The sequence below is a fragment of the Saccharomyces paradoxus genome, chromosome XVI, assembly GCF_002079055.1.
Source record: "Saccharomyces paradoxus chromosome XVI, complete sequence".
Taxonomy (NCBI): domain Eukaryota; kingdom Fungi; phylum Ascomycota; class Saccharomycetes; order Saccharomycetales; family Saccharomycetaceae; genus Saccharomyces; species Saccharomyces paradoxus.
The window spans coordinates 371,344-382,949 of NC_047502.1; the positions used below are offsets into that span (position 1 = coordinate 371,344).

At 39.5% G+C, this 11,606-nt stretch overlaps 3 protein-coding genes across 3 annotated transcripts; 2 read left to right on the forward strand and 1 right to left on the reverse strand.

The window, feature by feature from the left end:
- Positions 1 to 377: 377 nt before the first annotated feature.
- SEC16 (COPII coat assembly protein SEC16) lies at positions 378 to 6,959 on the forward strand (the record flags this gene model as incomplete). Its single annotated transcript, XM_033913790.1, has 1 exon — positions 378 to 6,959. The coding sequence occupies one exon, from the start codon at positions 378 to 380 to the stop codon at positions 6,957 to 6,959; it is 6,582 nt and encodes a 2,193-aa protein (XP_033769681.1).
- Positions 6,960 to 7,352: 393 nt separating this feature from the next.
- On the forward strand, positions 7,353 to 9,884 carry BRO1 (Bro1p; the record flags this gene model as incomplete). Its single annotated transcript, XM_033913791.1, has 1 exon — positions 7,353 to 9,884. The coding sequence occupies one exon, from the start codon at positions 7,353 to 7,355 to the stop codon at positions 9,882 to 9,884; it is 2,532 nt and encodes an 843-aa protein (XP_033769682.1).
- Positions 9,885 to 10,014: 130 nt separating this feature from the next.
- Positions 10,015 to 11,421, reverse strand: SEN54 (tRNA splicing endonuclease subunit SEN54; the record flags this gene model as incomplete). The annotated part of the gene is made up of 1 exon (XM_033913792.1): positions 10,015 to 11,421. One exon carries the CDS (start codon positions 11,419 to 11,421, stop codon positions 10,015 to 10,017), a length of 1,407 nt encoding a protein of 468 aa, XP_033769683.1.
- Between the last annotated feature and the right edge of the window lie 185 nt (positions 11,422 to 11,606).

Here is an 11,606-nt window from a genome sequence, read left to right on the forward strand (position 1 = left end):
AAAACTGTCTTCCCTGAAGTGTTTTCTCCTTCCCTTACTGCCGCATCTCTGTATATCTCATTGTTGAATAATATAACTCAACGTCATTAGTGATAATGGTTTCCTGATCCATAATTTCAAACTTCAAGCGACGGTACAAGTGGCATTTTCCATTGTAAACTTACGAGCAAGAGGAAGATATACGGAGAAGGTTCATTAGCGGGTCGCACACAAGCTTTTTTTTGGTCATTTTATATTTGCAATCCTCCCTGCTTGAGAACTTGACAACAATTGTTAGCAACATTCCCTTTCCAAAATAGTGGTAATTAACGGTTCATAATCAAGGAAAACGTTGTGCCTACCATTTTGTATAGTCTTCATTTAATAACGTGTTAAGAATGACACCTGAAGCCAAAAAAAGGAAAAACCAAAAGAAGAAGCTGAAGCAAAGACAAAAAAAGGCTGCTGAAAAAGCTGCTAGTCACAGTGAAGAACCACTTGAATCACCAGAAAGCACGATTAGCATTAGTTTCAATAATGGCTCGGCGAATCAAGCAGAATCTGACATGACTTCTAAATCCGATGATCTTCCGGTCTCATCATCCACTAATATATCTCCAGCTAATGATGCACAACTAGAAATATCTGATACTCAGAAGCTGCGTAATGAACTGCTCGACGAATCTGATCAACATGATATCACTGCGGACTCAGGCGATTTGCCAAAGAACTCAATGGTTGAATGTGACTCTTTTATCACCCAGACAAATTCAACTGTGTCCCAAGAAGACAAAAAAAATGCCCCTGATTTATCTTCGAGTGAATCATCACTCGATGTAGTTGCGGCAGAACTCCACGACAATAATGAACATGCCCAGAAAGCTGCTGTATCCGCTGTGAAAGAGGATTCTTCCAGTGAAAAAGAGGGCGAAAATTACGACAGCGTAATAATTTCATCATCAAACGATGATACCCATCCCCGCTATAATCATTCTCTCTCTTCCGACGTCAGTCTCCTTTCTCCGGAAATGCCTTCTAGTGGTACGCCAACTTACAATATTTCTCTTGAAACAACAGGTAATGAAATACAGGACGACAAGGATTGCAATGATAAAGATATAAGCTTAAATACAAGTGATGAACCTTCTGGAGAGCTCTCAAACGAAGAAGATGAAGGTTTAAAACTGGAAACGAATGTATCAACTGAAGAGAGGAAACAGGACATTGCTGATCAAGACAGTACAAACAAATTGTTTGCACTTAGTACAGAACCATCTGAGAATTTAACAAGAAGTTTTGATAATGACACTTCTAAATTGTTTCAAGATGACGAAGGTAATCAAAAACTTCCCTGGGAGGAAGATGCGAAAGAAGATTTTCACAATGAGAACATAAATGATACTAAAAAGCCGGCAGAAAACCCTAAAGAACGTGGTGAGGTTTATGCAAGAAATGAAGTTTCGAACAAGTCCGACAATTTTATAATCAATGCGGACAAGAGATCGCAATCCGAAGAGATCTCAGAAGATATCTTTCAAGAACACAACAAAGGAGGAGTTGAAGGCCAAAAGTATTGCACTGAGAAAAATATTGAGAATGAAAGCCAAGAATTAGCAGGGGAAAGGGATCATAAATTACTATCGTCTGCTGAAGTTGATATTATAGAACCTCGTAAGGTTATTCCAGATGAAACTGAAAATTTGTTTGCACAGAGTAGTGAAGAGTTGGGAGAAGTCTTACCATGGGAATCTGGTAATAAAATCACTGACTTAGCAAGCGAAGGGCAAGAGAAACATGAAGATCTATTTGTTGCTTCCGAAAACAATGAGAAACTTCCTTGGGAAGTTTCTGAGGGCGCACTCTCGTCAGGAAAAACAGAAAACAGCATGCAAGATAGTACTGAGAAAATTACTGAGCAAAAGTTTTCATTTTTAGAGGAAGACGACGATCTCTTGGACGATGACGATAGCTTTTTAGCATCCTCCGAAGAAGAAGACACAACCCCTAATACCGATAATACAACAAACTTGACTTCGAAACCGGTTGAAGAAAGAAAAGCATCACGGTATGAGCCTATTATCGACCAGAAAACAGGAATGCGCCAAGAGCAAGTTCAATTCACTAATACTGCTGGGATTGTAACACCGCAGCAGATCCACGGCTTGGCTAAGAGCGTGTTAAATACGCCCAGCCAACAGGTCAGTGCACCAAACATGGTCAGTCCTAAGCCTCCTGTCGTAAAAGACAGTCGTTCTATTTTCAAGATTAATGAGGAGAAGAAGAAGTCAGACGCTTACGATTTTCCATTGGAAATTATTTCTGAAAGTTCCCAGAAGGGTCACGCAAAGCCAGTTGCTGTTCCAACTCAAAGGTTTGGTTCAGCGAATTCTTTTAGTTCTTTGGAGAAACCAATCCCACAGAGTAGGAAAGGATCCAATAATTCCAGTAGGCCACCTGTTATCCCATTGGGTACACAGATGCCCCGATCTTCCAGAACCAACTCAGCAGTCTCGCAATCTCCCGTCAATTATGCTTTCCCTAATCCATACAAAGTTCAACAACTACAACAGCCTTCTGTTCAACCAGGTGTGCTTTTACCAAATACCAATATACCTCCCCCGGCCTTAAAAGTGGAGACTGCTACTTCTGTTCCTCCAATTCGTGCAAGAGGGATTAGTAATGCATCTGTAGGAAGTGCATCGTCTCTTGGCGCCAGACGTCCAACACAGTACGGCCTCAATAATGGGCCGCCTCCGGTTTCGCCATATGGCCAAGCTGCCATAAATTTACCAACTGCGAATAAGTATGCACCTGTTTCGCCAACGATACAACAGAAGCAATATCCGTCAGTGTCACAGAGCCTTGGAACTCCGGCCGCAAATACCCCTAATTTTGTGAAAACTCATAGAGGCCATACAAGCTCTATTAGTTCGTATACGCCAAACCAGAATGAACATGCCTCTAGATACGCACCCAACAACCAACAATCTTATCAGGTGCCACATGCTCCACAGCCTGTTGCTCCTATAACTGGAAATCCAAACTATCCAAACTATTCAAACCAACCTCGAAATTCTTATGCAGCTCCTATGATGCCTCAGGCTCAAACTGCGGTAAGCGTCCAACCTCCTACGAACATTCAAGCGTCTGCTGGTATTTTACCTCTGGTCACATTACATGCCCCTACAAACTTACAACCTCATGCAAATAACATAATGCCCGCAAATTTACCGCCTCTTGCAAATTTACCACTTCCTCAAAATATACTGCCAGAAAGTATTACGCATCAAGCCAAAAGTAGTGTTGCACCTCCACAGCGGGAAAATAATGAGATGCAGATAGACAACGAGGCTTTATTGCATCGTCAATTTCCGATTTTTCATTGGAGCCCCGCAAGTAAGGTCGTGTACGCAGTTCCATCCGCTCCTGCTCAATCGCACTACATGATTTCATCGAACAATGTACAGGAAATTAAAGTCACGCCAATTGATCAGATGATTAAGCCAAACGATATGCTCAAATGCTTTCCAGGCCCTTTGAGTAGTGCCAAATTAAAGAAAAAGGATTTAATCAAATGGATGGAAACCACAATTAAAGCCATATCTACAAACGACCCATCCGCTGATATGACTATATGGCAACTACTGAAAATTAAACTTACCGATAAAGTTAGTTGGGAAGATATTTCAAAATTACTATACAATGCTGATGAGCTTTTAATGTATCTATCCCAACCCTTTCCAAATGCTGATATGGTTCCAAATGCCTATAGACTGGAGGTCAATTGCCAAATGAGAGTCCTGGCATTCTTACAAACAGGAAATCACGATGAAGCACTTCGCTTAGCTTTGAACAAAAGGGATTATGCCATTGCACTATTGATCGGTAGTTTGATGGGTAAAGACAGATGGTCTGAGGTCATTCAAGAATATTTATATGAAGAGTTTACTGGGGGGCCAAATGACCAAAAAGTATTGGCACACTTTCTGCTCCTTATCTTTCAAGTATTTGTTGGTAACTCTAAGATGGCCATAAAGAATTTCTACGCTAATAAGGAGACTAGTCAATGGGCATCAGAAAACTGGAAGAGCATCGTTGCGGCTGTACTCATTAATATCCCAGAAAACAATGAAGATCCGCTATCTATACCACCTGTTGTTCTCGAATTTTTGATAGAGTTTGGTATATTCCTTACCAAAAGGGGCTTGACAGCAGCAGCTAGCACATTGTTCATTATTGGTAATGTTCCGCTTTCTAACGAGCCAGTAATAACAGATTCGGATGTTATATTTGAAAGTATTGGAAACATGAATACCTTTGAAAGCGTTTTATGGGATGAAATTTACGAGTATGTATTCTCAAATGACTCTAAATTTAAAGGATTTTCCTCTATTTTGCCACAGAAAGTATACCATGCGTCTCTTTTACAAGAGCAAGGTTTGACCAGTTTGGGTACGAAGTATACCGATTACCTCGGATCCTCAATTAGAAAACTGCCCAAAAAAGATGCTCTAACGATGAATCTCACTCGCGAGTTGAGTGAAGTGGTTAGTAGACTCTCCGAATCCAATACAGGATGGCTTGCAAAACCAAAACTAAGCAGCGTCTGGGGTCAGTTAGATAAATCCTTCAATAAGTATATTGGCGGCGATGATATTGATGCACTGAGTAAAAAAGACGATAAGAAGAAAGTTTTTGATGGATTCACGCCAGGTTCTTCTGCCAATTCGTCAACTGTAGATCTTACCCAAACATTTACACCTTTCCAAGCTCAAGTCACTTCACAAAGCTATGTGGATACTACAGCTCTTTTACATAATGCTCACAACGCACCAAGCCACAGCGTGCTGCATTCAAAGCCTTCCCATGTGTCAAAAGGATTGGTTGAAGCAAACTTACCGTATACGCATAGGATCGGTGATAGTTTGCAAGGATCCCCACAGCGCATTCATAATACACAGCACGCTACCGTTGAACCTCAAATGGCTTCTTTAAGAAGGGTTAGAACAGATCAGCATACAAGCGAAAAGGCTTTGAAGAGTCAACAAATTTTGGACAAGAAATCCACGGCCTACACCCCCCAATTTGGACAAAACCATAGCATTCCAATGGAAAAGTCTAACTCGAATGTACCACCTTTGTTTGCTGACTTTGCGGCTCCACCTAAACTCGGAACAGTGCCATCTAATTATGTGTCTAGCCCCGACTTAGTAAGAAGGGAGTCTATCATATCTACTGGATCAGATTTTCTTCCTCCCCCCAAAATCGGGGTATCTGCTAAAACTAATTCCTCGCAAGGATCACTTATGTATTCACCAAGTGTGGAAGCTCTACCTATCGGCCCTGTCGTACCACCAAGTCATGATAAAGAATACAATGATTCTGGTAACAAATATCCTCAAAAAAACACGCTTGAACATGATTGTCACATGTCAGAGAATAATAGTAATACAGACCAAAATACATTAAAAGACAGTGCAAATGTTACGGACGGAACAATGGATATTGAAGAACCTGGCTTTAATGATGGAAAGAATCCTGTTACTATGGAGGCCAACCATCACCCTGCCCCCCCAGTAAATCCTCCTCAAACTGTAGGAAGCGATGTTCAGCCAATCCTTGAATCTAATGAAGATGTCCAAAGTAATGATGCATTGGAAACGGAAAATTCACTCCTCTCGAATGGAAATGGAGAAAATGGCGAGGAACAGCCAGAAAATATTTCGAAGCCGACACCGTCAGCATATTTACCACCATCTGATGGAGTGTTATTGGAAAACAAATCACTTACTCAGGATGAAAATAGTATTCCAGAAATAGTACCATCCACACATTTACCATCAGCAGAAAAGGTTTCAATAGGAAATAAGCCAATTTCTCAGAAACAAGATGTTCCGGGAAATGTTGACATGAAAGTGCTCAAACCTGTCGAGCAACATATGTCACCCCCAACCCCAAGAAGTACCGACGCAACCAAAATGCACTACTCACCATACATGCCTCAAGCTGCTGCCGCTAGTGCAAATGGCGATATGCCAACTATTCTGAAAACATCGCCCGCTATTTTTGCAAGATCCCCTCAGACGCATGCATCCACCCCATCACCATACTTTCCTCTAGCCAATAAAACAAACGAAACTTCTCCGTTCGCATTATCTGAATCTATGTCTCAGTCGCAAAGTAACGGCGATGCTTCAGAGAATAGATTCAGTCCAATAAAGAAAGCCGAAGTCGTCGAGAAAGATACTTTTGAACCTACCATTAGGAAGGCTGCAACCAACCAATATAGAGCTTTCAAACCGTTAGAGTCAGATGTAGACAAATACAACGACGTCATCGAGGATGAATCTGATGACGACAATGTATCTTCCGATGAAGCAAAAAAGAGAAAAGAAGAAAATATGAATGTGAATATGAAGAATGAATCAAAATCCAGTAACAAGGATATGGATGACAAATCCAATGGTTGGTTTGGTTGGTTGAAGAAAGATACTAGTGACAAAAAAGTTTATAAAGCCAAATTAGGCCATAAGAATACGCTGTACTATGATGAAAAATTGAAACGTTGGGTGAATAAGGATGCAACCGAAGAAGAAAAACAAAAAATTATCGAAACTTCGGCACCTCCACCTCCTCCAATAGTCAAACGTAAGGATGGCGGCCCAAAGACAAAGCCACGTTCAGGCCCTATCAATAATTCCATGCCTCCAATAAATGCCACTTCAGTTATACCGAACAACCCAATCACTGGCGAGCCTTTGCCGATTAAAACATCTCCTTCTTCGGCAGGACCTCATCCAGACAATTCCCCGTCGCCATCCTCTCCCATACCAAGGGCTTCTGGCATAAACCTGACTGGTAAAAAGGCGAACGGCTTGGATGATCTATTAAGTTTGGCAGGAGGACCCAAACCAGCAAGTACGAGAAGGAAGAAGAAAACAGCGAGAGGCTATGTTAATGTAATGGATAATATACAATAATCATATTGATACAATTATTTTCTCATGGCATCTCTTACATCTTCCTTTTTCTTGATGTATATTATATACTTATACTAACCGCAGTAAATTTTATAAAACAATACTCACATAAACCCAAATTATAAATTTCATATATTTATGTTATGCCTCATTGTCAATGAGAAATACGAGGAGAATCCGATCTTAAACTTTGCTTATGTTAATATTTTTATTTTTATTTTACTACTCATCCCTGCCCTAGAGTAATCCAAGAGGCCGGGTTATGGTAACCGAGAAATAGAAAGCAGACTTCAGTGACAATACGAAGAAGTACTAAAGGGGTTAATGTAGAAAACTCTTCAATTAGAACGGCTGGTTGGAGCATTATTAGATTATTACTCACTGGTTCTACTCATGAAACCTTATTTAGTCGACTTAAAGCTAAAAGACACGGAGAAGCTGGACTGGAAAAAAGGTCTCTCCTCATATCTTAAGAAATCGTACGGCTCTTCACAATGGAGAACATTTTATGATGAAAAGGCTACTTCAGATCTGGATCACTTAAGAAACAACGCAAATGGAGAGCTGGCACCTTCTTCATTGTCGGAACAAAACTTAAAATACTACTCATTTTTGGAGCATCTTTACCTTCGCCTGGGTAGCAAAGGATCAAGATTGAAAATGGACTTCACTTGGTATGATGCAGAGTACTCATCGGCCCAGAAAGGATTGAAATACACGCAACATACGCTAGCATTTGAAAAGTCTTGTACTTTGTTCAACATTGCTGTAATCTATACTCAAATAGCGAGGGAAAAAATCGATGAGGACTATAAGGACTCAATCGCGAATTTGACAAAAGCTTTTTCCTGCTTTGAGTATCTATCAGAAAATTTTTTGAACTCACCGTCTGTCGATCTTCAGTCTGAGAACACTAGGTTTTTGGCTAATATTTGTCATGCAGAAGCTCAAGAACTGTTTCTTTTGAAATTATTAAATGACCAAATATTACCCAAGCAATATACATTAATTAGTAAACTTGCTAGAGCCACCTGTAACCTCTATCAGAAATGTCACGATTTTATGAAAGAAACAGATGACAATTTGGCTATATATGGCGAATGCAAATGGAAAACAACAGTCACTTGCAAATTGTACTTCTACAAATCATTAAGCGCTTATTACCATGGTTTACACCTGGAAGAAGAAAATAGCGTTGGCGAAGCAATTGCTTTTATCGATTTTGCTGTGCAACAATTGATCTCCTCCTTTCCATTCAAAACGTGGTTGCTGGAATTTATAGACTTTGATGGGTTTAAAGAGACTTTGGAAAAGAAACAAAAGGAATTGATCAAAGATAACGACTATATATACCATGAAAGCGTTCCGGCAGTTGTACAGATTGATACTATCAAAGCTCTTGACGCCATCAAATCTCCAACATGGGAGAAGATATTGGAGCCTTATATGGAAACTGTTGCCAATAAATGTAACTCTTTGTACAAAGGGATTATTCCCCTAGATGTCTATGAAAAGGAAAGTATTTACTCGGAAGAAAAAGCCACGCTATTAAGAAAGGAAGTCGAAGAAACTGAGACAGCAAATTTGGAATACTCTTCCTTCATTGAATTTACAAATCTACCTAGGCTCTTGAACGATTTGGAAAAACAATTTAGCAACGGAAATATTTCCTCGAATACGGATACACAGGGGCAATTGATGAGGGACCAAATTCAGACATGGTGTAAATTTATTCAAACAAGTGAATTCAGGAACATAGAAGAGCAAATGAACGAAATTGTTTCCAAAAGAAAACAAATTTTAGAAATTCTTTCCACTTTGCCCAATGATCAAAAGGAAAATGTTACGAAACTAAAATCTTCTTTAGTAGCAGCTTCAAACTCAGACGAAAAATTGTTTGCATGCGTAAAACCACATATTGTGGAGATAAATTTACTGAAGGACAATGGCAAGATATGGAAAAAGTTTGACGAATTCAACCGCAACACGCCTCCACAACCCAGCTTGTTGGATATCGATGATGCCAAAAACGATAAGATTTTAGACTTGTTAAAACAGGTAAAGGGCCATGCGGAAGACTTGAGGACATTGAAAGAGGAACGTTCGAGAAATTTGTCTGAGCTGAGAAACGAAATCAGTAATGACGATATTACAAAATTATTGATCATTAATAAGGGAAAATCCGATGTTGAACTCAAAAATTTGTTCGAGACAGAACTGGAGAAGTTCGAGCCCTTGAGTACAAGAATAGAGGCGACAGTTTACAAACAATCTTCGATGATCGATGAAATCAAAGCCAATCTAGATGAAATATTTCATCTTTCAAATTTTAAGGACAAATCTTCTGGGGAAGAACTTTCAAAAGATCGTAAGATTTTCTTTGATAGATTGCAGGAGGCCGTAAAATCATTCAGCATTTTTGCATCTGATTTGCCAAAAGGAATAGAATTTTATAATTCACTATTCGATATGAGTAGAGACTTGGCTGAAAGAGTGAGAGTTGCAAAGCAAGCCGAAGATTCCACAACGAACTCTCCCGCCCCTCCTCTCCCTCCGCTTGATTTTAAGGCGTCTGTTATCGGGGTTCCTCCATCACTACCCCAAAAAAGTTCAGCCTTTCAGTCTTTACCTCGACAAGGCCTCAATTTAGAGAGCCATTTTCAAAATCTTAAAGTAGGTGCCGCTAGTGGTTTGCCTCAAGGGCCCGGCATCCCACCGAGAACTTACGAAGCTTCGCAATATGCTGCAATTCCTACTATGACAGGTCCTCCAATACCACCGAAACAATCGCAAGAGGAGCTTTACGACTTAAAGAGACGTGAAGCAGTTGAAAACGAAGAACGTGAATTGCAAGAGAATCCTACATCCTTTTATAATAGACCCTCCGTTTTTGATGAAAATATGTACTCCAAGTACAGCGGTTAGGTCTATACATAAAGGTGCATTTCTTATTTCTTAGTTCTATTATAGCTTTTTCTCAATGAATACGATAATTATATATACTATATTTGTTGAAAGCCGGTTTTGTAAAGATAAAGAAACTACCTTTCCCCTTTTAATGCTTTTTCCATTTTCGGTCTAATTTCCTTTGAGTATTGGGTGTATACCATACATTTTCAGATCCGAAATCAGCTTCAGACATTTTTACAAAGGTTATCAGGCCATTATCCATGATCGCGAGAATAAAACTCCGATACCCCGCCTTTAATCTACGATTTTGCTGTATATGAGGTGGGCACACCCTTGATTTCTTTTTAGTGCTAGACTGTACAGTGTTTTTTTGAGAACTGGTTTTTGTCAGAGACTTTAAAGACGACTTACATTTGTCAGTTTGAGATCTCGCGCATCTGTTGTGATTATATTCCCTTCGTGGGATCCCTTCAACATAAGAGTTTGTGTCCCAATCGAGATCGTCCTCGACTTCATTTAAAAATTCGAATTTATAATCAAGGGAGGCAAATATAGATCGCAGTTCTTTATAAGTAGGAAAATGCTGAAGACTGTCATTTTTATTATAAACAAAAACTTGGAAATCAGGAAGGCCTGGGTCTCTTTTCTTGAAATTGGCATGTGGTTTCCATACCTTAAATGTCGCTGGAATATCCTTTACCTTTTGAAATTCTCCATCAAATTTTGCATTCAATAGTTCTTTTTTATTCTTTGGTACAGCCACAGAACGAACAAGCCTGTTTAAACCCTGATATAATTGTGGTGATTTTGTATATCTGCGGAAAAAGAAATTCCACTTACAATAAAAGAAACCACTGAATAGTGATATCTCTTGTATTTTAAAAAGTGAAAATAATCTCCAAGTAATTGTTTGCAAATTACTTCGTTGCCTCCTCACAGGGTAAAAGGAAGTTTTAACTGGTGCTTCTTGATCGCATAGTTTTAGTATAAAACCTAATCTTTTTAAATGAGCAAACACAAAATATTGGTCCATTTCTTGTTGTGATAGAAATAGCGAATACAAATCCTCCATACTGAGTAAAATCTCAATTTCGTGGTTTGAGCTTTCGTTAGAGGCTGCTTCCAACCTATAATAAGGAAGAATAGTGCCTCTCTCTGCCAAATAAACAAATTCATGAAAATCAAGCCAGTATTCGCCTGTGCTATCAGCCCTTCCCATTGTTTGCATAAAGCTACCTTTGGGTTTAGGTAGAAAGGCTTGATGCTTACGCGGTACGTAGTATCCTCTTACTTCAGATTTTACCGTGTTGCCTCTTATTGAGTCAGATATGGTATCAAACATTGCCTTACTTGCCTCATAGAGAAGTAGTTCTTGTAAGTCAGTACCATCTGGTTCATAGTCCTTTTCACCTCTCTTTGGAAGTGAAAGAGCAGCATTTTTGCTAACGAGCGAAGCGACTTGCGACCAGTCCTGATGTGCTTCTTCTTCTTCTTCCTCTAATTCTGGATCAGGTATAGTCTGCTGACCACTTTTCTTATCAAGAGATTTCATTTAAATCAGCAGAAGAACAGAGAGCTGATGTGTGTCAATAATTTAACCTTTAAGTTATTGTTCAAACAAATAATCTTATTCGGAGATGATGATGCCCTGCGAAGTTCAGATGAGCGACCTGTTTCTAGTTTCCTTTCGGCGTCTGTGACAGTGAAAAAAAGTTCAATTCACAATTAATAAACGGC